Genomic DNA, 27,032 nt, shown 5'->3' with positions numbered 1-27,032 from the left:
AACTTCTCCCAATTTCATATTTTTAGGGTGAATCTCACAGCTTCTCATGTATTTCTCAAACATTTCAGGTGAACGATATTGGCGTTCCTAGGATGAATCTTTAGGCTTTTTCATTGTGCCTGTTTGTCTTTGCTGCATCCCTGATTTTGCGTTGCATGTGTTTTTCTAACACTCCAGGTATTGGATATTGACCGGTCAGATGCTGGGGACCTCCCCTCTGCAACTTCTGAGAAAGTCAGAGAGGCCCTGGAATGTGAGCTGAGCCGCGCTGAGTTTGCTGAGTCTGTGGGGTTGAAGCCGCAGTCCATGTTTGTGGAGTCAATGTTCTCGCTTGCCGACAAAGATGGCAATGGCTATTTGTCCTTCCGCGAGTTCATGGATATCCTGGTGATCTTCATGAAAGGTGAGAGCCACAAGTAGCATCAAACGCCATCCTGAGCAACAGGAAGCGTTGATCACAAGTGAAATGGAAGTTATTGCGCTCTCTTCAAGATAGTCCCGGGATCGCTAGCGACCAGTCCTACTATCTCACAGACCATAGCTCGAAAGGGAGTCTGCAGCATGGCTTTCAGAAGGAGATTGCTCAAGCTGTAAATTAACGGACTAGAATTGGCTGCTGTTTCACTCGTGCAAAAACAGAAAAAGCTTGTACTACTAAGTGACCTACTTGAAAGGAATGAGAACTATTGAAATTAGGAACAACCTTGGTTACTCATTATGTGGCCCTACAGAAATGAGGACTACAACTCTCGTAATCTGGGAGTTGAACTCCAAAATATCTGGAGGGCCACATAACGAGTAACCAATTAAATAAAGATATACAAAGAAGGATAACTGGTGATAAAGAAGATAACAGTGACAATTTGTCTCCCATTTAAGTGTCAATGTCACTCACTCACAGGGCACTTGCAACATGTACAAAAACGAATTGAATCTATGTCCCAATAGGAGAGAGCAGTTCAACACTTTGTTGGTCTAGGGAAGTAGAGTACTCTGAGGAAGAATTGGTGACTTTTATTAGATATATTCAGGTGATATAAACCAATGTTAAAGATATAGTTCATAGCTTTTAACCTCAGAGGACTTATTGTCAAGTATAAATCAAAAGTAGCAACGTCCAAAAGGCTGGGGCAACAGCTCAAGTTCTCAACACTTAAGATTTGGAAATGGAGCAGTGCCTTGTGACATGGTTTTGATGCCGCTGTTGGGCCGTCTGTGCCATTCATCTTCCCATGGTCAAATGGAGTACCATGAGTGGCAAAATCGTGGCTCTGATTACTGAAGAGCATATACATTGGAAGATTCCAGAATGCAGCACTATATAAATCACGGAATTATTATTGAAGCTTGTAGATATATCTGACATCAGTATCTCACTCATGTTGGTCCATAAAATGTTATCATCCCATTCACAATCAGACCGCAAACCTATGGCTTTGTCACATTAATGACTCATATAGGTAAGTCTTCCAAAGGGGCATTGTTTGACAAACCGGAGACATTTTAAGACATTTTCCACATATTACGGTCTTCAGAAAAAGTGGATCACATGATGCAGCAAAAAAAAATCCCTGCAAAGGAAACCTATCTGAGGAATATTGCAAAAAATAGATAAAAGTGGCACAAATTATCTGCATACAATATTCAGCACAAATGAATGCTATAGAAGGGGCCTGTATTTCTATTTAATGTTTATTGAAATTTTGTAAATGAAATAAGATAATGCAGAAATATATAACAATATTTAAACGCATTGTTAAATATAATGCCTATGATTTCTATGGAAAGTTAAAAGATTGAGCTTGGCAGAGATTTGACAATCTGGTTAAATAGCTGATTGATACAGGTAAAGCAAGACACATTCTAAAAGCAGTTGTTAGTTCCCTAAGGGGAAACTCCGGCTGACCCATTTAGTGCATCAGGACAAGACTATGAATACGTTTTCTTCATAGTTTTAACAGTACAACAAAGACATTGAGCCTCAAACCAAAGAACATTGAGCTTAAAAGAAGGACTTTTCAGAAAAAAAGACAAAGTGAACATGTATTGAAAAGCGTAGCATGTAAAACCCCCTGAACCAGGTCACCTAAATCCGAGGATACTAAGTGTTAGGGACGGAAATGAGCATAACCACAAGCAGCCATTTTAAGAAATTACTGGAAAAGGGTAAAGATCAGTTTGTTCTAACTGTGGGTTGATGTGTGATTTTCCTATTTTGCTGATCATTGCAAGCTTTATTCTTTAATGTATAAATTAATTGTGAAAGGTTTAATTGTATAAACCAATACCCAATAAAAAAGAGGTAGATGACTGGAAAAGGACCAATGTGGTATTTAAAAACTATGGAACATGTGAATATTAGGCTAAGAGAAATTAGAAGGGCGCACACACATGTAATCTGTTTCACAAGAGCCACATCAGGGTTATGAAAAGGATAGCATGACAAATGGTTCCAGTTGCTTGTGCAAGAAATATGAATTTTGTTGGACAAAGTAGTGACATTGACTTGGCCTATACCGACTTTAGCAGAGCATTCAGAATTGAACCACGTTAAATAAAAAGAAAAATGTTAACCTTAGTTGGGGTCCTAGCAGAAAACAATAGATAATGTGAGCAGGTACTTTGAGGTAATTCCAAGTAAACTAAACCCATCAGTAGTATTTTTGAAAGCCGCGAATGGCATTTAAATAGATATGTGATAACACATCTTCAATATAGGTTACTGGAAGATTGCAAGGCTCACTGTTGGTCCCTTCAACATTTTCCCATAGGTGACCCTGACAAACCTGAGGAAACAAAGAGAAGCCCCAAAGGAATCCACATCTGAGAAAAGGTCTTAAAAACAGCACAGATTAAGACGCCAGCGCTGCACATACAGCCTATTTAACTTTAAAAGAGAAGCAAGAACCTCATTTTAAATTGGAAATCGGAGGGATTTGAAGCTTGTTGCTACAATGAGGTTTTCAGCAAAGCCTGGTGAAAGCAAAACCAAAGTGATATAGCAGCTGTTCCTCCATCAACGCAGGGCGGTACATGCTTCTGCACGCCATGATTCAGCAAATCGTTACCCTTGATTGTTGCGCTCCTAATCCTCAAAACCAACTGGGGGGTTTGTGGGGGGCTGGGGGTGAAATAACTTTACAATGGTCTACTATTAAAGAACTAGGCCATTGTTGTTGCGGCATAATGGCTAACCGTAGTGTAGGCTCCTAGTCGGGGTCAAATTCTACCATTCTTCAGCAAAAAAAAACAGATGTAACCATTGAAATAAGTCGTAATAGCTTTGAAGTTTTGGAATATTTAAAAACTTTGGGCTTCTTTGTTGTGAAGTGGTAGGTGTTTCGAGATGCCGAGATTGTTGGTATTGTTTGCTGAAATTTGGTATACAAAAGTGTTCGCTTTACTAATAAATTGAAATGTTAACTAGATAGTGATAACATGTTAAATATAAAAAATTTCAAGCAAGCCCAACATTAGTTTTTAAATTACCACTTTCTTTAGGAATTTGAAAAATTGAATTATTTGCTGAAATTGACATGTATTACACTTTAGCAACAAACAAAACTACCTTATAATTTATGCAAGGTTTTTTTGCTATTTAAGGAGTTGAGATGACAAAGTTAACAATATGTGCTAACGTTATATAGCTTGAACTCTTTAAAACCGAAGTAAAATTGATAATGTATGTCTTTGAGGCAGCAATTTCAATTGTTATAGTGACGTTTTTGCCAAGGTTTTCATAGTTTACCATTTAGAGATTTGATTTTGGGGTTTATTTCTTTGCAAGAATTTCTGAAGGGCAAAAATTAGGATTGTTGGCTGGGGATATCAAACAAAGGTAATCCCGGTTCCCTGTGCTCGCTGGAGTTATGAACATATCCTGAGAGTCGTGTTGAGGAAGGACACCTAACCATCGCTGCTTATCTCACTTGTTTTGTCTCTTGTCAATTATCAGGCACCCCAGAAGAAAAATGCCAGTTGATGTTCACCATGTATGACATTGATGAGAAAGGATCCCTTTCGAAGGAAGAGTTTGTCCAAATGCTCAGGTACATCCCTAGCATTTCTTTCATGCCATTTTATTACTTTCACCAGTGAAAGAGGAAAAGGTGTTTTTTGCACATTTTGAACGGTAATAGGCCAATTAATCTCCCTCTAGCTGTTGGCAGAGTTTGGGGATGTGGTAAAGAGGGCACATTAGTGTGTGTGTGTGTGTGTGTGTGTGTATATATATATATATATATATAATCACACAAAAAGTGCTCTTCCTATGGGATTAGCACCTTAACCATAACCACACGGCACAGCCTGAAAAAAAAAAAGAAACAACGTGACACATTACAAAAGGATCGGGCTGCTGCTTCATCAACAAGCAGCAGCCCGATCCACGGCCCCTGCCACACATGCTTAGTTTGAAAGGGGCCGGCCCTTTGTGGGGCCCCAGGCTCCATTAAGAGCCTATTCATGAAGAATAGACTAATGGCATTAAAAAATGTACAAGGGAAGAATGTGAAAAGGGCTCTTTAAAAAAAAAAACTCCTTTGCGATTCACTCTTTACAGAGAAATATCATGAATACCAGAAGACCAACCTTCTCAAGCTACAGTACACACCTAGAATTTTGAATCGCAAAACCCATGTGCCCAGTGTTGCAGCATCAAGTCTACAATTTAAAGGAAATCTAAAAACGCACTTCTTAGAGTAAAGCACAAGTTCAAATGTTATGTGCAGGATCACATGGCAAATGTTAGCGTTTTTCTTCAATTACAATGTGCTCCCAAGTTTAAACGGTACGGGACTAAAGCACAACAAGTTCAAATGATGCACAGAGGATCACATGGTGTGCTCGAGCAGGGAGACTGGCAATAGAAAATGGGATACCGGCTCATTCTTAGCACACGTCTACATTCCACAGTTGAACAGGTGGCAGTCCCTTTTTAAAAAATTTAAATACATGAGCTCCCTCAGCCCACCCCCTACATCACCTGAGAATTAAAAAATGTTTACTGATCAGTGGTGTTAAGAAATCATGCTTTCAGACCAACTATTTTCCTACACAACTAATGGCAGTCTAGTACTGCGGCGCAGCTGATTCAAACTGGGTTTGCAAATCCCAGAATTTTCGAGTACAGGTAGGAGGGAGATGGCATATGAGGGACACACGTCTTGTGGGTGTTTGGTTATATGCCAACCCATTCACTGCCCATGGTCATGCTAATCCCCATGGTCGTTCCACCCACTGTTGGCCCCTCCCCACTGTACACTCATCCTCCGGGGGTCTCTTTGAGCTCGCTCTATGAAGCAGTAAGGTCAAACCTTAGCAGGCCAGTATGTTTTCAAAGCAGTCTACTGAGAGGCAATGGCTTTATTTCTGCCATAAATGGTTACTGGTGTAATAAAAGTGTGAACCCGTAGGCCATTTTAATGAAGTAAGGCTTTATTGGATGGATGGGAATGCAGGATTAACCCTCACACCAATAAAAAACATTGTGAACGGCTAAACACGTTTGCCACTTGTTTGTTCACGCTCTTTCTGGCGACCTGCTCAACGTCAGGGCAGTTTCTAGCCAAATTGCTGCCCAGGGCCAAACATTAGAATGCGCCCCACCTACCCATCGAATGGCACAAATCCCTCCCAAACTACACCTGTGTGGTGTGACAAAACACCTCCTCAATATGAATAAATAATTGCTTTATAAATTAAGCTGGTTCCATTACATTGTAATTCAAGTTCTTTACAAAAGAATTCTAAGGTGAAAACACAGCTGTTGCTGCCCAAGTAAATGTTTTTCTGTCACCTGCTCTTAGGGAAGGCCTTGCCTGAAGGCAGTTTCAAACTGTCCGTACTGGCCCAATGCTGTGTGACCAGCCTACTTGGGTCTGAGGGTCCACTGGCCTGGCCCTCTGTTGCAGGTGTTCTGTTCATACCACCTCACTTGTGTTTCGCAAGGAGCAATACTAGACTAACCATATGAATTATTTTCTGATGGGTTATCATTCCAAGATTGACAGTCAAACACTATTGTACTCTTTCGAAATACCTCTCTGAGAGTGGGAAGGGGGACAAAGGGCACCAATGAAGATTCCTGTATGTCTTGCATTAAATCCCAGAGCATTTCTGGACTATAGCAGTGATTAGAGATCACTACATTTGATAAGCAAGTCTGTGATGAAAGCATTGTATGTGTGAATCTCTAAATTCATAACTGATGCATGGCTTGCTGCTCACATCACGGTTCACAATACTCACCCTAACATTAAAATGTTAGGAACCATAAACCATACATGCTATTTTGGGACGGCTTACGTTTTTGGAAGCAAGTATAAAATGGCTGCTACATCAGCCACTCAAATGGGGAACAAGGGCTCTTTTGCTTCTTGTTTCTGAAGAAGTTTAGAGGAGGAAGGGTTGGGTCTCAGTGTGGGCATGCCCAACCCCAATACAGAAACCTATTTAGGGAATTATATCTACAGACAGGGCAGGATACAGTACAAAAGACACAATAAAGCATGCATACAAAGACTACAAAGTAAGGATTGTACCTCTTACAAACTTTAGCCTGCCCAGTAATAAACTGATGAAACGGTTTAAAGAAAACCGTTTTCTTGCATGGTACAGGGTCCACAGATCCTCAGCCACTAACTCAATATTACGCAGGCCTCTAGGGTTATTTCGGCAAAAAAGCAGGCCAATGCTTTATCTAACAGAGCTGGCATTAGCATCTCTTATTATTGCTGGCCTGCAGCCAGTGAAAAGCATGGTGTGGCAGTGTAGAAGGGGTGTTTGGCCTAGTGGATTTACAATGTGAGGCAACTTCTTTGATTGCTTTATGTCTAAGTGTGGGCACAGTATGGCATGCTCGTCAGTCACATATACAAAACATTCCAGTGTGCTCTTGTATGGACACCACGCATTCCGCAGCCATCTGTCTGATTAAAAAATAACCCCAACACAAAAAATAACCCCAACACAGAGGGGCAGGGAAGGGGGGACCCGAACAATTTATTTTTTGCTCAGGGGGGCCTTGGCATAACTAGTTTGAAGACCACTGCTTTAGACCTACACATACGTCTTAAGGGTACTTGAAGACTTAACATTATGGATGTTAAAATCTATGAAGGACTTCTGCACAATTCGTGTTGTAATTCTTTTTTACGTGCATCACCAAATTCTGTTTCCTTGATTTTTCTCTTCATTTGTATCTTAATCATTAAGCATTTCTGCCTTCCTTAGTTCACCTACCCTTTACCTTACATGCTCTTGCCATTATGTCTTCATGAATATGCTCCTTTGCTCCCTTCTTTTGCCTTTGTCTGATCGTCTGCCTCTTCTTCACATATTTCCCCTTTTGATGATCATCCCAACTTGGTTGTCGGCCCCCGCCTTGCCTTTCTCCTCATCACTTGTTTCTTTGGTTGTTCTGCTTCTACCAACTACTTGGGTGTCTTTCCACACAATGTATATCTTTGATATATAACATTTTCTGTTTTATCTTGTGATTATTTGTATTTTTTGTAACTGCCTCTTGTTGAATTTGTTTATTTTGCTGTCTACCAATGTGCACTTGTAGATCTCATTTTCATGTTTCTCTTTCTATGTACAACGTATGTGTTTTTGTTTCTGCATAGTGCTTTATTCACTTTCGTTATTCATGTGTATACTCTCTAAGCTTCTCTTTGCCTCTTGAGTACTTACATTCATATTCTCCAAGGAAAGTGTCTGCAAACGTTGTTGCTCCAGTTGTTTTGTAACCAACTCCCATCAGCCTTGGCCAACACAGTGAATGGAGAGATCAAGAGAATTGCAAAACATGTGGAGAGTGGTTCAGTGGTGGGTGGTCTGACTCCCACGAGACGTTTTGGTCTAGAATTTAATCAGCCCTAGCCATCAGTCAATGGTTGGCTATCATGGAGGTTTTAGGCCAAAACACCTAGAGGGCTGCAGGTTGCCCCTCACTGGGTTAGATTTTGAAAAGAGACTCAAAGGTCAAGTTGGTACCCATTGTTAATGGCTCATCAATAGTCAGAATTACAATTGTCGACCTCTAATGGTCTCCTGCTTCGGTATCTGGTGAATCCATCGATGGACTTTTCCTCAGATTACTTTCCATCGAGGGATTTGCATCGAATGCATGTTTTTAAAGGGTTATTTTTTTTGGGGGCACAGGGTTAAAAGGTGAAAAAAATGGGTGTTTGGGGGAGGACCCCCATTTTAAAAAAAATGCATTCGATGCTAATTTTTTCGATGCAGAATTTTTGATGGAAAAGACCCTTGATGGAAAATATTCGTTGCAAAGACCATTGACCTCCTGCTTCTATCTGATCACATGCAAGGGTTGACTTAAAGTCTGGAAGCTGGAAAAAGCCTAATATTTATGTAGGGTTTTTAAAGTGGATTGTCATTGTTACTGGAAATGGAGGGACTGAGGTTCTTGAAGCCGTAGTTTTTGAACCCCAAACAGAGCCTTTTAATTCCATGATAAAACTGAGGCTTCAAGTGGCAGAATTCCCAAAGAAAGTCTCCAACAAGAAAATGTAATTTTCCAGTACCAACTGTAAATTAAATGCGTGTAAATTATAAAACAGTTGCAAATCAGTGCACTTACTTCCGTAAGAAATGAGGCATGTAAAAACACTATACGGGGTTCCTAGCTGTTCCCAGACATCTCCTGTTGGGAATGACTGACGCTGGCTTGACACTGACACTCAAGGCTTCGCTTCTCCTTCCAGGTCCTTCATCGAACTGTCCAACAATGGCCTGACCAAAGAGCAGACCGAGCAGGCCATCGATTGCATGCTGAGAGGGGCCGGCTTTGAGACCAAGCAGGAGTTCACCTCTGAGGACTTCCACTTCATGCTGAAGGACCACGATAATGTGCTGCGCTGCACTACCCTCTGCATCCAAGGTCAGGCCAGGCTTGCTATCTCAGGGCAGGGTGATGCCGAGGGTGATCAGTGTATTCACATATTGGGAGGGTGTCTACATTAGGAGGGTCTGACCTTGTATGTCTGAGATACCCTCACACTCTTCAGATAAACGTAGTGTGTCCACAAATTACTCCTTTTGACTAATCCTTGCACATCATGGCCAGTACCTCCTCAGGCCCTTACCAGCCAGATGGCAGATATCCAACATTGGGTGAGCTCTCTTGGGTTTTCTACATCCATTAATGCTAGAAGGGGGACAAAGGTACCCAGATATATGAAGCATGTGATCTAAGCAGATTCCACAAGCCTCAGAAATGACGGTTACTATGTTGCATTATTTTTAATATGCACACAGAATTTGTTCAGTAGAATCTAAACACTTCCCCAGATAACTGAATTATCAGCCCCACAAAAACGTACATGTGCCTATGCAGATCAATGCGAGTGTGCTATACACAGAGACGAAGGGGGCGGGAACCTAAGGGTATACAGTTCTCCTACTTTTCAGTTTTTGCCCAGAGCACTGTTCCAAGACGGCAGGGTAGGGTACCCTTTTTATTTTATTTTTATTTTAAACTTCTCCCCTACAGGGGACTCGAACCTGGGCCTTGCTGGTAATGCACCAGTTTTGCATCTTATTCAGTTATCTCAATTGCTGGATTTCTTTTGTTTATTTGAATAGACGGCTTTAGACATAACGCCCATTCCAGAGCCGCCACAAAGCCTGGCTCGGTAGTGATCTGTGCAATTAAGCATGAATTGCTGCAGGCACAGCTGTCTGTACAGGTCATGTGACAGGTATGTGACTATAGTCCTGGGAATGTCCCTTAAGAGGTGTGAATGATGGGTGATTGAAATGAGGAGGGTGCATAAACCTGCATGCTGTAGGGGAGACTGACCAAAACAAATGGGAATCATTTAAATGCATTTTCTTTCACGGTTTTCTTCAGTCTTGGTAGTCTTAACGCATCGTTGTGGGCTGAAGGAAGGGCAGATCCGAGGTGTGGGGTTTGAATTGGGTGAGGGTGGGTATGTAGTTAGTGGGGAGCAGGATGAAGGGGGCATAGCATAGGGCAACACTTTTCCACTACATTTTACTTCAACACTTTGACTCTGGGATATACATTTAATGGATAGATAATTACTGTTTTGCATTAAACTGCAGCACACTGAATTACACTGATATTAATAAGGGTCTAACTGGTGATGCAATAAATATTGCCATTAGTAATGCCAAATTACAGATAGTTTGAAAACAGTAAAGGCTACATTTCAAGACCTTTGAGAGTTTGCTTTAAGTGACTTGCGGACCTGAACCCAATGTATTCTCGATGTACATATCACCATGATTGCGTCCCCTAAAGACAAATCCAGCTGCTTTGATGCAGTAGCTACAAGGCTGACATACCCCACAGATGAGTTCCTATTGGCCAAGTCCCCATGGCTACTTAATTCCAAGATGTTTACGAAGGCACGCTGCAAATATTGGCAAGTACCCAGTGAAAGGAACTGTAAACATGGGAGGATGTTGTGGTTTGAGAGAATTTGTGGCCTCCAGTACTGCCTTCTCTTGTCGGTCAGATTGTCTCCTCAAGCTAACCGTGAATTCCTGCCAGTCCAATAAATACACGCAGCTCGGGGGCAACTGACTGGGTCTCTCAACACCCAAGAAAGTAGTTTGGTGCGGGTCTTTGTCTCCGCGTGTGTAAGTTTGCAGAGTCTTGAAGTGTTTATGCCATGAGTTAGCATACTTGGGGACGCATGTGTAAGGGTGGTTCTAGTTCTAGCAACTCTAGGTGGTCGGCAAGGACACCAGCAGCAGGGGATGTCAGTTTGTGTCTACCAGCAGCAAAGATTCCCCCCGTGCTGGGCACAGGGGTGCAATGTTACTTTGTCTCAGCAATTGTTTGGCACGTCTCCATTTCCAGCTTTAAAGCAGTGGAAAGTTATGAGCAGTTAAAACGTAAAGCTAGACTATTTGATTGAGAACATGGTTACAGTGAAAAAGAGAAGCCTAGGTCTAAACGTAGATGGGAGAGACAAATTAGTCGAGCATGACGGTCCTATGGTCATAGCTCGACCCCACCATCCCTGCCAACAACCGTCCCATCACCGCCATCCCTCTATTCCTAAAAACTAGATCGAGCAGCCTACCTCCAGATCTAAGACTACCTTGAACATAATCACATCCTTAGCATCCACCAATCGGGCTTCCGCCCTGGATACAGTACTGATCAGCCTTTATGGGTCTAACAAATCAACTGTATTACATCAGAAACTCGGGCAACCTGGCCCTCCTACTTCTACTAGACTGCTCTGCTGCCTTCAACAACCCCCCCCCCAACCCTCTGCCACCATTAGACTACTGCTGCCAACTTTTCCCCAGTGCAACCAAAGGGATTGCCTCCTTTCCTGCTGAATGAACCACTCAAGTCTTCGCTGGTGAGTCTGCCAGTCGCCTGCGGCATCCTGCTAAGGCTTCTGCATCTCCCCCATACTTCACAACATTTAAACGATACCTCTTTTATCACTTGGATGCCATTGGCATCACATACCCAAACTATGCTGATGACACACATCCTCCTTCCCCTCACAGGAGACTACCTGCAGGACACCACCACACTCCACACCATCTACGAAATCTTCCAGGCTTGGATGGCTTCTCCTCTGCCTGAATGACGAAAAAGCTGAAATCTTACTTGTAGGCACCCAAGCCCTACTGATCCTTTGTGATAGACGGAATCACAATTCCAGTCTTGTTGACAGTATAAACATTGGCAAATCTAACTTGACACTCTAGAAATGACACGTCAAGAAAGCGCTGTTGCATCCCCTGCCGCCTGCACTATAAAACATATAAATGCCAGCAGACCCTTGCTCTCCATCAACCACCTTACCATCACACAAGCCATCATAGGGTCCAAATTAGACTCCTGCAACGCTCTGCTTGCAGGCACCACTGAATGGAACATCAACAAATTGCAAGTTACTAAAAGGAACACCCTCTGTACTGCCGTCGGTCTTTCCAAAAATGAGCATATCTCAGCTGCCAGAAGAAATTTGCACTGGCTTCCGATTTGCGAACACATTGAACTACAAACTCTTTCCCTCACCAACACAGCCCCAGCATACTTGTCACAAAGATCCACTGCCGTTCCCTCACGGTTCCCAGATTCAAGCATACACGAGTAGGAAGCTCCAGCTTCCCAGTCACTGCCTCTAGGCTCTGGAATTCCCTGCCACTCACTCTTCGCTCTGAACGTTTAAAAACTTGACTCTTTAGTCGACTTCTCATATTATCCCCAGCCCATCCTCGTTTTGACCATGCTTTTGTCCTGTAACCAGCGCCCAGATGCCTCGAGGTTAAGCGCACTTGATCAATGTAAAAATAAATGTAAGATCTTCTGTTTACGGCTCTGTCACTTAACATTGTTTTATACTATGCCATGTGATCTGGCAAGCTGGTTGGGCTTTCACTGCCTACACCTGGTTGATTACATTCTTAACGGGGCATAGAAATCGTGCTATGGTGCTGTGGGATGACGCAGTGCCACTAGGACATGTTGGTAATTTCCCTGTCACTCAAAACATAATGCTAACGGGTTACAAGGATTAAAGGGCAGAGTTGTCCTGCTACTGCCTCTACTCGGACCTCTATCGTTTAATGTAGCCTAACCGCTCATGTTTGTCTTCTCATTCTGCGCGGTGTGTATAGCAACTGGCCTTGGCCTTAGTCATTAACATTTAATGTATTTGGTTTCTTAAGGGGTTGAGAACAAGGACCTCTTCAAGAAAAAAATAAACCGAGTCTCGTTCATCGACAAAGGCCGCAATGAATTCTCGACCGAGTAAGTACCACTCTGCCAAGTTGCCCTGCCCTATGCGCTTCTCAACAGCATGGCTTTCCTGTTTTGCGGCAGGGGGCTCAAAGATATTGGATGCCTGTGCCTGCGGTAGTCATCGTTCCACTCTATGGCACGGGCCTACTGTGTATGCAGAGAAGATACTCACTGTTAATAGTACTATGTCAGAAGCTGATCGAAACTACCAGTGCGTCAATTTATCAAAAACAAAATATTGAAGCTGTACAGTTTTTTGGGTGATATTTCTGTTGACAAACACAGTGGGGTGAGGTCGGCAACATCGAAGAATGCCCTACCTCTAAACAAGTAAGTCTGGCCATTATTTGTTGTGAAACATGAAAAAACCACACAAACAGTAATGTGTCACCAGAAGTAAAATCCTCGTCTCTTACTAAAGCTTTCAAAACCGAGAACGATTGATAAATAACTTCAAGCCACATTTGAGAAGTTGAGAGATTAGTTTGCAGATAAAGTCCAAGGACTGACGTAAGGTGTCGAAACAACTAAGGCCAGTCTATTACCTACAGTAATTGAATTTCAGGTGATTCTGAACATATTTATTGTGTATTTTCTGTCTTTCGAAAAAACACAGTACAAACCATGCATGCACCAAACCACCTAGTCGGCTGTGATTCTGTGCTGGCCAGAAACATGCCAGAGGCATGAGATGCACGCACAGTTGTGCCCAACAACTTCTTGCCATGGCAGGTAATTGAGAGCAATGACTATCTGGTTCTATTGTTACTGCTGAATATGCCCCTTCCCCTTCTTGCATGTTCTGGGAGTAAGTGGAAAAATAGGCTGCATAGTGTCTTGTACTCTTGGAGTTCAATGACGGATCCAATATTCTCTTGCAGGGGCTATTTGACGGAGTTGAGCAATAGGGGGAACTTGATGATGAGGAAAACCCTCATAGTTGAGCGTCTGATTTAGTAGGATCGATCCTGGCAAAATATTGATGCTGGACATGGCTGGGTGTTTCCTCCAGCCATAGTGGTCTTCCACCGTAGTCTCACCAGCACCTTCTGTTGTACTCTCGTCTTAATCCTATTGTAACCTTGATCTCCTCAGCTTGACTCCTCTTTGTACTTTCACCTCACTCTTTTTCGCAATGTACCTCATTCTGAGTTTTCTCCACTATTTTCCTCATACTTCTCTCTTCCTCCCATTGCTATCCTCAGCATTTTTCCGGTATCCAGGCATTGCATCAAATACATAGTATCGAATGCAAACGTTTTGAAAAAAAATGCATCGATAAAACGCATTTTTTTTGTAGGTAAAGTTTTTTTTTTTTTTTTTAACTATGATCGGTATTAAGGGGTAAAAAAACGGGGGTTGCGGCAACCCCCATTTAAAAAAAATAAATTAAATGCATTTTTTCAATGCATTTTTTCAAAACGTTTGCATTCGATGCAATCACTAGGAGCCATTCTTCCAAATCCCACATTACTCACAATCTTGACTATCCGTTATTTCCCAGATGTATTTTTCCATGGTGCTCCATTTTAATTTTCTCTTGTTCACTGCCTCCCCATCTTCAACCTTCCATCCATCTTTCTAACTAAATTGTCTTGCTCCTTCGTTGCATGCCTTTCATCATCATAGCTCCCCTCTTCTGATGTTTTCCCACGCCCACTTTCTCGCTCACAGCCTCGTTCACCGTCAAGTTTTTCTTAATCATATCCCCACCTTCAACTCTCGTTACCTGCATGCTCCTTCAGCTTTAATTCCACCAATCCATATACCTTCTTCCTATTGAGTAAGCTGCCAGGCATCCGAGTATCTTATTACCCCCTGCTTTGATGTTAGGCTCCTGTAATGGTTGACTATGGATTACACATGGTGTAATCTTTGTCACATTTTATAACTCTGCAAACATTTATTTGCCAGGCAGGGACAATTACAAAATGTCCATTAACAAAACCGCCTATGTCACTGAAGCCTTCTGTAAACAGGTCATTATAAGTGTTGTGCTCTGGGATGGTGCACAAGTCACTGAGGCCTCTCGTGTACCTGAGAGTGGTTATGTTGGTTCCATGTGATAATGTTGCAGTGCAAAAGTCGCCAGGTAGCCCTAGCATTCTTTCTCCAAATATTCTAGGAGGGGTATAGTTATAGATTACTGCCAATCCTAGATTTGGGGAAAGTGTGTGATTGTCTGACGGTGCATTTTTAGGGAAATGTCGACACTTGGCGGCCAATTTCGCGGCAAAATTAAAAATAGATACCATTATGTTTTGTTTCAGTGGTCACATAATTGCGCTCCCGTCTATAAATCTCTTGGGCTTCGTCCCCTGTTAAGGGCATAGGTGCTCGGAAATGTGGTGTGCCATATTACATGTGCGTCACGCGCCGCTTGCACCAACTTAAGGAAGCATTTCAGAACTTTGCAACACAAATCTGAACCTATGATGGAGTGCACGTTTAGCTAGACAAACACGAAAAGAGGTGTGAAGCCATTTTGAAAGGATGATTCATTTATTAGACGATTGGATATTTCTCTTAGGACACTATGTCACAGAACTAATTTATGAAGGGGCCTCGGTTGTTCCTGGAGCTTACAAACCAAATCTTTGTTCCCCTAATAAAGTTATCATTTGAAGAATGCATACTGCCTGTTTGCTATTTCGTTTTGAAAAACAAAATGCATACGTGAAAGGTGAATTCTTGGTGGCAGGAGAACCTTCAGACAAATAACTAGGTTCCTTCAGCAAATTTGATGGCAACTAAAGAACCTATGCATTTTACGGACTTCTAACTTTTAAGGATCTTCAGTAGATAGAGGTTTGGACAGGAGCTGCACCGGCAAGGTCACTGTGGTGGGGGAAAGGCCACTATTGGACAACTGGGCACCTGGGTTGCTCGGAAGTCAGCCTCTACTGGCCTGACATCACATTCCTAAGTGGACATCCTGCATCCAGCTCGTCATGCACCTCTGCTTGTTTGTCGCTGGTGGGAAAGACTATGGGCATTACATTCAATATGGCCGCATGGGAAGAGCAACAGGACCTCTTTGCACCTTGTTTTGCTTATTTGCAACATAGATAAAACAAGATGGGGGGCTGGGAGGGTTCACTTGGTGCAAGAAGGCCCTGTTATTCATCATTTCCCAAGATTTGTATGTTACTCTTTCATTAACTTTATAATTATTTGGATAAAAGTCAAGTAATGCACTATTCGTCTCCTGGAAATGCAAACTATACAAGATGGTTTTGAATTACCGCCAAGCCCCACAAGAGAAATAGAAAGCTTAACGCTTCGAGTGGTTGCTTCCATTGATTCACCTCCTCTCTCATTATGAAGAAGTTATTGGATAGTGTACCTACCCTCTTTTTTTTTTTCTACAGCATCCCCTACCACGCATTAGTATGTTTGTAAAACATCATGTTGTAGTTACATTACGTGATGGCTTTAAGTGTTCATTTTTCTGTAGTGCATTCCCAAATGGAGATTCGTTATCGCCAGAAATGCCAAGCACCATTGTGGAGCAGGAAGGCATGGAAATCAGGAAGCGGTTCCCCAAAAAGTATGTACCAACAATTATTTTTCATGGCACTTGTTTCGTCCTCTTTGACAGTCTACTTTTGTGGGACTGGTCTAAATCCACATTTTCCAGGCAGATTCAGTGGATGTAATCCAGGACAGTTGTTGGACCAGTCCACGCTGCATGCATATATGTAGTATCTGCCCGCCTTTATCAGCCTCCTCCAACCATTCTCTGACTATGCCCATGCAGAATATTGCTCCTTTCATCTGCTTTGCCTATGTGTTTTTCTTTTCCAGGAAATCTTCCCAGCTGCCACATTTATACACAGAAGCCAGGAGGGAAAGATATCCCAAGGGCAAAGTGGCCCAAAAAATCCAGCAATTTAAGCGCTTTATCGAAAACTACCGTCGCCATATTGTCTGCGTGGTCCTGTTTTATGCCATCTCCGTAGGACTGTTTGTGGAGCGGGCCTACTGTGAGTATTTAGTCCTTTTAGGGTAAGCATAAGGGGAGTAGGGTGAGAGGTGGGAGCCAGTCCTTGAGATAAAAGGAAGGGGGTCTGAAGCACAGTGGGCATGCACCAGGCTATGAGATTTTGTACACAGTAGGACTAGGGTACGATTGGTTCTGTATCCCAATGCAGGATGAGTCAAGCACCACTTGGTGATTTGTTATCAGTGTTCTGCCCTACCACACTCCAGTCAGGCCACAGTGCTACAGGGTAGCTCTTAACTTGATATTCTTCAGTGCACCATGTTTCTCACACAATGGCGGCATCACTTGCAACCAAAATACATCAACCTCACTGGCTCCTGGCACCAAGTTCCTTTCAATGTGGATTTTCCTGGTGGTCACGCTGTATTGCTGTAACTCCTCAAACATTTTCGAGAAACTGGTGACCCTTTTGTTCCCCTAAACAGACCAAACATTCAAGCGGGTGCGGGGGATTCATAGACATAACTCTTTGGATTGCATTCCATTCGAAAGGGAGCCAGATTCCTTAGGGAATAGAGGGATCCACTCAATCTCTCCGTAGTCCCATGTGGGGGGGTGGGGGTTGTTGGATTTGATAATAGTAACATAGAATCTATTTCGTAGTGTGCAATGATATATTTACATATAGTCTGCATACAGTTTACATTGAACATATATTTTAGGTCCTGATTTGGACGGCTAAAACCCAAACCTCCTACCACGCAATCTGTTTATCAAACATGAGTGACTTACCACACTTCATCACAGTCGTATCCACAAAAATATTTTACTAATATGAAGTCTAGTGGCTGTCGTGGAAAGAAATGCAGATAATGCCTGAGTTAATGCCTCTGAAAAGTGCTCTGTTGCTTCTCGAAACTAGGTCAGCGCTCAAATGCAATAATAATGCCTACAAACAGAACCAGTTTTTCTTATTTTCCATAAGCAATGGAGGGCAATGTTTGATATTTCATTATATTTTGAAAGAACTCCGATATCTAAAAGTATGTTGCCTGCTGTACATACATGAATAAATGTAATGTGCATATATTAGCTATGTATTAGTTGTATGTGTATGTATACACATATATACGTGTTTTATCTATACCCACGAAGAATATATATATATATATATATATATATATATATATATATATATATTCCAGGTGTTTCAATCTTTTATTTTTATTTCCTTACCTCAATGTTAACTTTCTTCTTGAACTAATGCAAGTCCCTGCTTTACTCACAGAATCCTCATATTGATATAGTTTTACTTGAAAAAGTTTTGAAGTTAATTGCATAATTTAAATTGCTACTTGACAACATCAACATTACCGCTTCCTTTCTTTAGTGCCATTAACGTAATGCCAACCATCGAGAAATAAGCTTTGATTAATTGGCACTCGTTTTACCGACTTGTGCTACAAGATATTTTGTCCATTTTGTATGTCTGCCTTATCAAGAGCTCTTTTAATTGTTTCTTTTTCCAAATTTATTTTTGAAGTCTAGAATGTTCTAGACCCATGATATTTAGGCAATATTGCCTAAGCCCTAGGCATACTCTTCATTCGGAAGCCTGATTTATAGGCCCGAGTGAAGCAAGGGTTCTAAAGGGAGGGGGCTGTGGGCTCTTAACGAGCAGTATTGCTGGGGCTCCAGGCAATAATGCTTAATAGGAACACCGTAGAAGGTGTTTGACATTCGTGATTGGTCAATCTGTGGGCTATATGAACTGGTATAGCCCGCAGATTGATTACAGCCCGGAAAAATGTAAGCAAAGCTTACCTACGAGGCGGCAGCAGTTGATTTCAACACGGCACACGGAACTGAAACAGTTACATTTCTGTGTGCTGTGTAGCCTTCGCAGCATGCAAGGCCGTGAATATGTGCTTGTCACAATCCAAAAAAGTTTTACTGTAACACATTAGAACACCCACATGAGCGGGCAGTTATGAGTAGCAGCACTAGTTAGACTTCATCCCCCATTGGTATGAAATGTGGGGATTTTAAACATTCACTCTGCCCCTCAGAACGCTTCATCCCAGCGTTCCCCGACAGCATTATATGGCTGCACTGTAACAGCCATGTTATAAGAAAAAACACGTTGGGCTGCAGAAAAATACTACGAAGGCACTGGAGAAATGTAAGTACCCCACCAGTTGGTAATAAAAGCTACAGCTAGATTGTAAATATGGGTAAAATAGCTGTATTACAGTTTTGATTTTTAAATGACATGCGAGTAATTTGTAAGTAGTTCAGCCCTATATTTGCATATATTAAAAAATAATTATCATTTTTGAATTTTTTTTCTACTTTAAACATTTCTCATTTATTGTACTCTAATTAAACAGAGTGTTCTGATGGCTTTATAGACCTGCAGCCTGGTCTGTACCGGGCGTTATGGTCCCTCATAGCTCGTTACAGGCCCTCGTGTAACTGTCTTCAGCGCCCACAACGCTTGGCACGGCCCTCGCTGCAGGTCTATAAAGCTATATTAGCTCCTGGCTGTGGGGCCGGGCGCTGAAGGGAGACAGTGTAGTTTCAGAAAGACGAAAAAAAAACCATGCATCAAGGTCATTGTAACATGGCTGCTGAATGTCTGTTACTTGGCGACCTGCCCACAGGAGTCCTTTTTTATGTTTATGTTGTGGCACGTGAGAGAATTGAGAGCTCCACTTCAGTGTTGAAAACTTCTGCACATGGAATCCTGAGAGCAATCGGGGTCTACGGCTACAATGGCGCTTGTTGTCCAGAAGCCCTCGATCCTGATTGGCTTTTGTATGTCCTCATAGTTTTGCTGTCTAGTCTGTACCTGATCAGCACCTCCATTTTTTTTTTCTACTCCGAGGCAGCTTACACATTGTTCAAACAGCACCAAAATTTGAGTTTTTAAAAGGTTTAACATTGAATTACAACAAAAAGTGTGCAGAAGGAAACAAATTGATTAACAAGTCAAGGAAATGTTATCAATTGTTGATAAAGTGATGTAAAGATATTCAAATAGCGTTTCATAACTATTTCCCTTGCCCAGAGTAAAACACCTTTCACTAATATGTATATTTATTTTTAGAGGTGGTATCCGCACCAAGCATGGCCCGTGTTCCAGGGACTGAATGGCTCAACTCTATAATTTAGGCTGAATTGTATGAGGCATAGGATGCTGTTCGAAGCAGGGCTTCTGAAATGCTCTGGTGTTTCCCATTCTGTCCCCAGGGCCAATTTTTCAAAAAATACTCCATGATGCTGACACCAAGTAACCATGTAGTCTAGGCAGGACGTCCCAGAATCAGCTCAGCGGGCAGGCTGGACAATGATTTCACTTTTTGACCGGGGAAGTACAGAGCATGGTTGAGGTGTGGGGAAAGCTTATACTGCTGCCTGTGATGCTATGGAGAAGAAGGGAAATAGAGCAGCCAGAAGTCGACTGGATAATAGGAAATTTGCTATATTCATAATAGATCTCTTCATATCTGGTTCGGCTGTGACAACACCAGTCCAACTTAGGCGAAATCTGACTTGTAACGGACGGTTTCCCACTCAACCGGGCTTTCAAGGACACAGTAATGTTCTGAATCCTCCCAATTTCAATAGAATCCCAGCTTCCACATCAATCCTTGTAGTTTTCACGAATACTAACAAATTCTAACAATCCGCAAACTAACCTCCCACCCAAGATAACCAACACAATGTTCCCTAGATGTGCCGCAACTAAAATAAGCCAACCCCTTCTTTCTGTATTGTATAGCGCTACTACTAATTCAGAGGGATGCTTCTCCAGATGTTCATTCATCCCCGTTCTACCACCCAATAGTGCCTAAAACTCAGAGCCAGATTTGCCCGTTAAGTCATTTTGTGACAGCCAACAGTGGCATATCTCTTCATTTAACCCACTCCCTGCCCTGTCACCCTTGTCGGGTACAGTGACACACCCAACACGGCAGTGCCTGGTACTACCAGCAAGCCGTGGCACCCATCACAGAAATAAGCCCTAGGTTAGCAATGTGCTGGCAGAAGCGTTCCTCATTGAGTCCAAAGAGCGTATAATACAGCAACTTATTTTAGTGAGCGGCACCTACAGGGCATTTCTTTAAAGCAGCAGTACCACCAACATGAATTCTAAAGAAATTAGATGAAAGCAAAACAGTCATCTCTTGCTCTCTGATTCCAGAATTCCTTTAAATATTTTAAATGAAATTAGCACCTCACATGGGTAAAAAATGATGTAACTTAGAAAGTATCAAATATAGGCCACAATATAGAACAGTGTTTATTCGTACGAGCCCACAACTAGTTCCAAAACTAGTAAGCAACTTAGAGAGACGCTCTAAAGTGTTTTTTAAATACAATTTGAGAGACTCAAAATTGTGTTAACTCAATTTTGAGTTAACTCTTCATTCGAAATAGTGTGCACGTAGAAAATAAGAGGTCAGCTTAAACTAAATAGGAACCATCTTAAAGGGGAGCAATGGATAAATAGATCCAAAAAGCAGACAACTTGGCTGATGTTTGGTGCACTGCTGCTTTAAGCAATAATGACTAACTGGGAGGTAATTCCTTGACCATAATGCCTCATGGTATCAAGGAATGAGAAAAATATGAACCCCCAGGTCATTATTGCCACCATTAAACATTCAAAATTGAAATAAAATCCAACTAAAACCCAAACAAAAGTATGTTTTAAAATGATTGCCTCACACTCAGTTGGCTTGGGTACCTCTTTTCTGGCAGGTAACGCACTCTGCACTCAGGTCACTTGGGGGCATATCGTCTATCAGCATGCGAGATTCCACTCGCGTATCAACCACCTGGGATTGAGGAGAGGAGCCCATGAGCTGGACCAGGCTGAATGGAATGGAGATCATACACCAAGTATTTTGCAAATTTTAAACCAGAAAATCAAACGCCCTTTTCCCTGGCAGATATTGTAGCTGTAGATCCATTGTGCTTGGAACCGGTGCTTGCAATGACCTCTCTCCAACTTGCCTCCCTCAACTGCAGATTACGGCTTTGCGTCCCCGACGTCTGGGATTTCGCAGACCACCTTCATCGGTATCATGATCTCTCGGGGTGCCGGAGCCACCATCTCCTTCATGTACTCCTACATCCTGCTCACCATGTGCCGGAACCTCATCACCTTCCTGCGCGAGACCTTCTTGAACCGCTACATACCCTTCGATGCGGCCGTGGACTTCCATCGCTGGATCGCCATGGCTGCCGTCGTCTTCTCAAGTAGGTTTCTGTCACCTGGTTGTCTCCAGTTGGAGTAAACCAAGGAAATCACCTAAATTAATCTGGGTGCAGACAATCAGTAGTCGTATACTTTGTTTTCAATTTTGTATTTTATTTTGCATGCGTAAACGTTTCCTGTGCACTTCTTGATGTACAAGCAATGTTGTCTTTCTTTGTGTCCTGCAGTTCTTCACACCGCGGGCCACGTGGTCAACGTGTACATATTCTCTGTCAGCCCCCTCAGCCTCCTCTCCTGCATGTTCACCAATGTCTTTGTTAATGATGGGTAAGAGCTGAAAGTAAATAAACTGGTTGCACATTGTGGGCGCAGAGTGGTGTGGTTTTGGTTTTATTGTTCTCCTTCCCCAAAGGATCCATTAGGGGGTTTTCACAATGCAGCACCCCTGGTTAAAACTCTGTACAGCCCTGAGTTATCATGGCTGGCTAAATACGGATTGGCTTTGGAATACAGGCTTCATGAATACCGGCCGCTTCTCTCTGGGAATTCCATAGAGCATTCCCAGTTTTTCAGGTAACATAGTGGACAGTGGCCTCAATTTATCCCTGTTCGTCCTATGCATCTCATGGAGTACGTCTACCCAACGATGACATTCCCTGCATCCCTGTACTCCCAGTGCACCTGCCATCACTGGCCTTGGCCCTGGAATGCACATAATTTACCTAGCTTTGCCCAGAATGCTACTTCCACTGATCTAGACCTGAGCAAAGCGTCTTCATTAAGGTCCGCGACAGGCAGCCTGTTGTCGATGTGTACAACTCCCTTTAGTGAATACTAATGTATCCTGGAAGTCATAGGCCAAACAGCTGGAGAGCCACAGATTGGCTACCCCTGATTCGGATACATGGGCATGGCAGTGAAATCTATGTAGGAGTTTTTCCAGCTTGGGTACACTTACCCTGAACATGACTACATTCTCGCTGTCCTTTAAAATCTGACTGCGGTGTGCCTAGCAAAGAGCTGCCTTTGGAACATGGGAAGCAACACAATGCTGCCATTCTGCATGTTTCTGATTCTATGTCGAGGCGCGTCTAGTCGCTTTAAAGGTATCATCAGAATGGATCCCCTTTAACTTCATTATTTAATTTTTATCATGAATTTGTTTAATATGTTACTATGCAGATTTCTCACTATGTCCCAAACTATTTAAACTGTACAATGCTGATGGGTCAATTAAGTGACACGCAGCCCAATGCTTGCACGTGCACATCGTAGCATACACAAAATTTAGCTAACCAATGTGTAGCTGGTTCTAGCAATGCTCTTAATTGAGTGCAGATACAGGAGCACTTTGAATCTTTGCAGGAGTCATAAAAAAACAGCCACTGCAGGAATTAGCAGCCCAAAAGGTGAATGACGCCATTTTGTTCCTTTCTAGATCTGACCAGCCGCAGAAGTACTACTGGTGGTTCTTCGAGACAGTCCCAGGTAAGGAAAATAAAAGACCTACTCAGTGTTTGCCTTTCAAATTGCCCTCAATGGCAGGGTGATCAACTGTAGACAGGCACCCCTTCCAAAATGATGCAAGCTACCTTTTTGCAAAGGGAAACAATATTGGATATATATATATATCTCATTATGAGCTGTGCAGTAACAGTAATACTGCTGGTAGTTAAGATTTTTGCAACCCTTATGTGTATAAAAACAAACAGGTTTTAAGTGGAGGACTTGCCTCCACTTGTAATGACCCATATGGTGTTACTGTAAGCAGTAATACCGCATGTCCCCAACGGAGACCAATTTGGCTGCAAAATCTGGAATAACTAAATATTCTGGTTCATTACCATCGTTGCATGAATCAAAGGTAATGCTGCAAAACGTGTAGTGAGGCCGTTTGACTTTCCAGGGGACAACAATGCTTTGTCATTAGCCAATTAAGTGGACAGTGGGTTTACTATAAAAAAGCATAGCCATTTGTAAAAACTGTGCCCACGTATGCCAAGAGAACACCCTCAAAGGTCATTTCAGAAGAGGCCTTTTTAATAAGCTTTCAGGTTGAGATGCACCCATTTATTAACTAGTAATTAAGGGTTTTTATGGGAGCCTACTCAATGTCCTTTACTGTCTTATTGAGGCGACACACGTATTTTTACCTGAACACGTTATAATGGTGTCTGAACTTAATTTTGGTTTACCATCTACTGTCAGTGTGAAAGAATAACATCCGAGCAGAGGTACATTCTCATCCACTATTATTGGGTGACCTCACAAGAGGTGCAATATTGTCAGTCTACCCAGTCCACGTGAGATTTGAAACCAATAGGTTTCAGGTAAGAGGTCAGCGTCTCCAGAAATGGCTCCACTTGCCTGGTTTACCCGAGTGCAATTTTGGAATTTTCACAAACGCTCCGACTGAGTCAGAGCACCTCCTTCCACTCATGCAATCTAGGAAAATAAAATGGCACTACATGGTCCGAGCGTAACATGGGGGAAACGCCATTTTAAACATGCATTTCTTGAAAATATTGACCAGTTTTGTCAGCCCCCCAAAATATATCAGGCAGTGTGTAAAGAGTTAAAAAGTAAGGGAAGAGAAGGCGGGGGTAATGGGAGAGGCTGGTGAAACAGGGTGCGTGGGGATCCCCATAAACAGTTGGGTTTACAATGAACGAGGGGACAACGAAAAGTACAATTTGCAATGTTTGTTGGAAAGGCAATTCTAGAGTCCAAAACCTAGAGCCTCCTATGCTACTATTTGGCAATCACAATTGTTACTGGGGAATGCCAGTCCTCGTAAGTACTTCGTGACAACTCCTCAGGTGTTATCCCTCACAAAATGTCCCCTAGTTTGGGTGTGCAACAATGAACCGTTGCAGTCTGCATTAGAGGGCTCTATTGTGTGGTAGGTGACCAATGGCCAAGTAAGTGGTACTGAGCCTAAGACCAGGTCCTCCAATGAAGAAGGTGGTGACCTGGCACATAATGTAGCCCGTTGTTAAGGCCTCCAACGATATTAGAAACTGTGAACGGGAAAAGAATACCACCTCACCTGGGGCTTGCTGTGGCTTAGCTTATCCATGGCTCCTTGACCAGTGCCCATCACAAAAGTAATCTTGGAATGCACCCTTCACTGGCGGTTAGAGCCTTCATTGCAAGCTTGCTGATTGGCTGGGAAGTTAAGAGAATCACAGAATGCGGGCTTCTACTCCGGTTAGAGCCTGGATTACTCACTTTCTGATTTTCTGAAAAGATGAAAACATGACTTAACTGAAAATGTTTTGTTTCATTACAGGAATGACGGGAGTCTTACTTCTGGTTGTACTGGCCGTCATGTACGTCTTTGCGTCCCGGCACTTCCGACGCATAAGCTTCCGTGGTTTCTGGTTGACGCACCACCTTTATGTGGTGCTGTATGTTCTGGTAATGTGAACAGCATTACTATGCCCGTAAACAGTCTCTACTAATTTTATTGCCAAATACACGTTGTGTATAGAACCAGAAGGTTTATATTTTTGAGTCACCTTCATCTCTCACCAAAGTATAATTACCATTTTGTATGTAAGGTCGCTCTGCGAGTTGAGCTCTTGCTTCAGAGATCCTTGTGCAAACTGCAGGCACAGGTTTGAAACCTAGTTGGGCCACTAAGTTGGATGACAATCAAGTATTGTTGATGTGATATTCATATTTGTTACACAGATTTTCCAAATTTAAAGAAAGGCTTATTTGGGAGGGAAAGTGTGACCTATATTTGTATTTTGTTTATTTATAAAGCGCACCTGGCCCGTTGATTAACGGAAGCCAAGGAGGACTGTGGATGCTCTATGGCATGGATGTGAGATGCCATGCATGCCACTGTCTGCCAGCATAAATACTCTCCACTGTTGTAATCCCAAAGGCTTGATACTGCACCTGTTCAGACATCCTTTGTATGTGTATTGTATGTAATCTGCAGTCTGCTCTGTTTTACAGACGCTAATCCATGGCAGCTATGCCCTGATCCAACAACCCCGCTTCTACTTGTACCTGATTGTCCCTGCCATCTTCTACGTGGGAGATAAACTCATCAGCCTGAGCAGGAAGAAGCAGGAGATATGCGTCGTGAAAGCAGATTTGCTCCCCTCAGGTACATCTTCCTCCCTACTCACAGAACCATGAACCGCCCTGTGGCCTCAGAACATTAGTGTGTGCTTCTGCACAATAGGCTGAAAGGGCTTGGTGTGCTGCAGTTGCGTAGGTTCTAAATGTGTAGTGATGACAATTCATTTATGAGTCCTGCTTTTTGTTCTTTTGATTGTGTAGAGTCAGGCAGCAGTAAACGAGGAAGAGGCAGCAATGAGGAATAATGCCTGTTTCATGCTATACGATTGTGGGGGTTGGTGGGCGGGGGGGGGGGTGTAAGTTGTATTATCGGCGGAGCGCTCCCACAGGGGCTGGACTGCACAATGACTGCCCAGCCATTGTTTTGCCCGTTTTACAAAACCACAGGACATTCAAATCTCCAGTCGTACAGATCTTTACCTTTTGCCCAGCATTATAAACCAACTCCACTGGATTCAAGACCACTATCACCAGAGAATCAACCTATACTCTGACACCTGTGGTGGCCAGGCTGAACCAGAACTGCACACGTGCAGCTCCTCAAGCTTCTGTGCTCTAACATGTGTGTAGCATATCGTCACCCCACTTCGGCACCCAATACCACTGCAAAGTGTAACATAAATGTAGTACAATGGGCCTCATTAGGACCCAGGCGTTAAGGGGGTTAACGGCGCCGTAAAAGGTGTCGGCGCCGTTAAACCCTTAACGCCTTACTATGAGGTCCCTTTGCGGGACCCGACCTTAACGGCTGGTCTAGACCAGCCGTTAAAGTAGGGGCCCGCAAAGGGACTCTCGAGGTAAGTACGGTACCGCAATTTGCGGTACCGTACTTACCGCCTTCCCCATTCCCATTATGCCCTATGGCGCAAAAATGGGAATGGGGAGGGGCCATGGTGGCATGGGGAATTACCGCCCCGCCAACCTTGGAATGGGGTGGTAATTCCCCATTCCGCCATGGCGGACTCCGATATCGACCATGGTGCTAGTAGCACCAT

The 27,032-nt window shown here is 42.8% G+C and overlaps 1 protein-coding gene across 2 annotated transcripts in view; it reads left to right on the top strand.

Annotated features, from left to right (window-relative positions):
• Positions 1-27,032, top strand: part of LOC138504305 (dual oxidase 2-like) — a 134,478-nt gene that overhangs the window by 90,104 nt on the left and 17,342 nt on the right. The window contains exons 19-30 of one of the 2 annotated variants that reach the window (XM_069624712.1): positions 178-403; positions 3,956-4,049; positions 8,730-8,905; positions 12,694-12,775; positions 16,224-16,316; positions 16,574-16,752; positions 21,480-21,620; positions 21,750-21,980; positions 22,167-22,266; positions 23,378-23,427; positions 25,232-25,359; positions 25,909-26,062. In XM_069624712.1, coding sequence (XP_069480813.1) covers positions 178-403; positions 3,956-4,049; positions 8,730-8,905; positions 12,694-12,775; positions 16,224-16,316; positions 16,574-16,752; positions 21,480-21,620; positions 21,750-21,980; positions 22,167-22,266; positions 23,378-23,427; positions 25,232-25,359; positions 25,909-26,062 — 1,654 coding nt within the window. The remainder of the gene's footprint in view (positions 1-177; positions 404-3,955; positions 4,050-8,729; positions 8,906-12,693; positions 12,776-16,223; positions 16,317-16,573; positions 16,753-21,479; positions 21,621-21,749; positions 21,981-22,166; positions 22,267-23,377; positions 23,428-25,231; positions 25,360-25,908; positions 26,063-27,032) is intronic. The other variant, XM_069624713.1, reaches the window with a different exon arrangement.

Source organism: Ambystoma mexicanum, chromosome 11, assembly GCF_040938575.1.
Source record: "Ambystoma mexicanum isolate Mex_15411 chromosome 11, UKY_AmexF1_1, whole genome shotgun sequence".
Taxonomy (NCBI): domain Eukaryota; kingdom Metazoa; phylum Chordata; class Amphibia; order Caudata; family Ambystomatidae; genus Ambystoma; species Ambystoma mexicanum.
The sequence above is the reverse complement of the archived record's forward strand: the minus strand, read 5'-3'. Positions and strand labels throughout refer to the sequence as shown.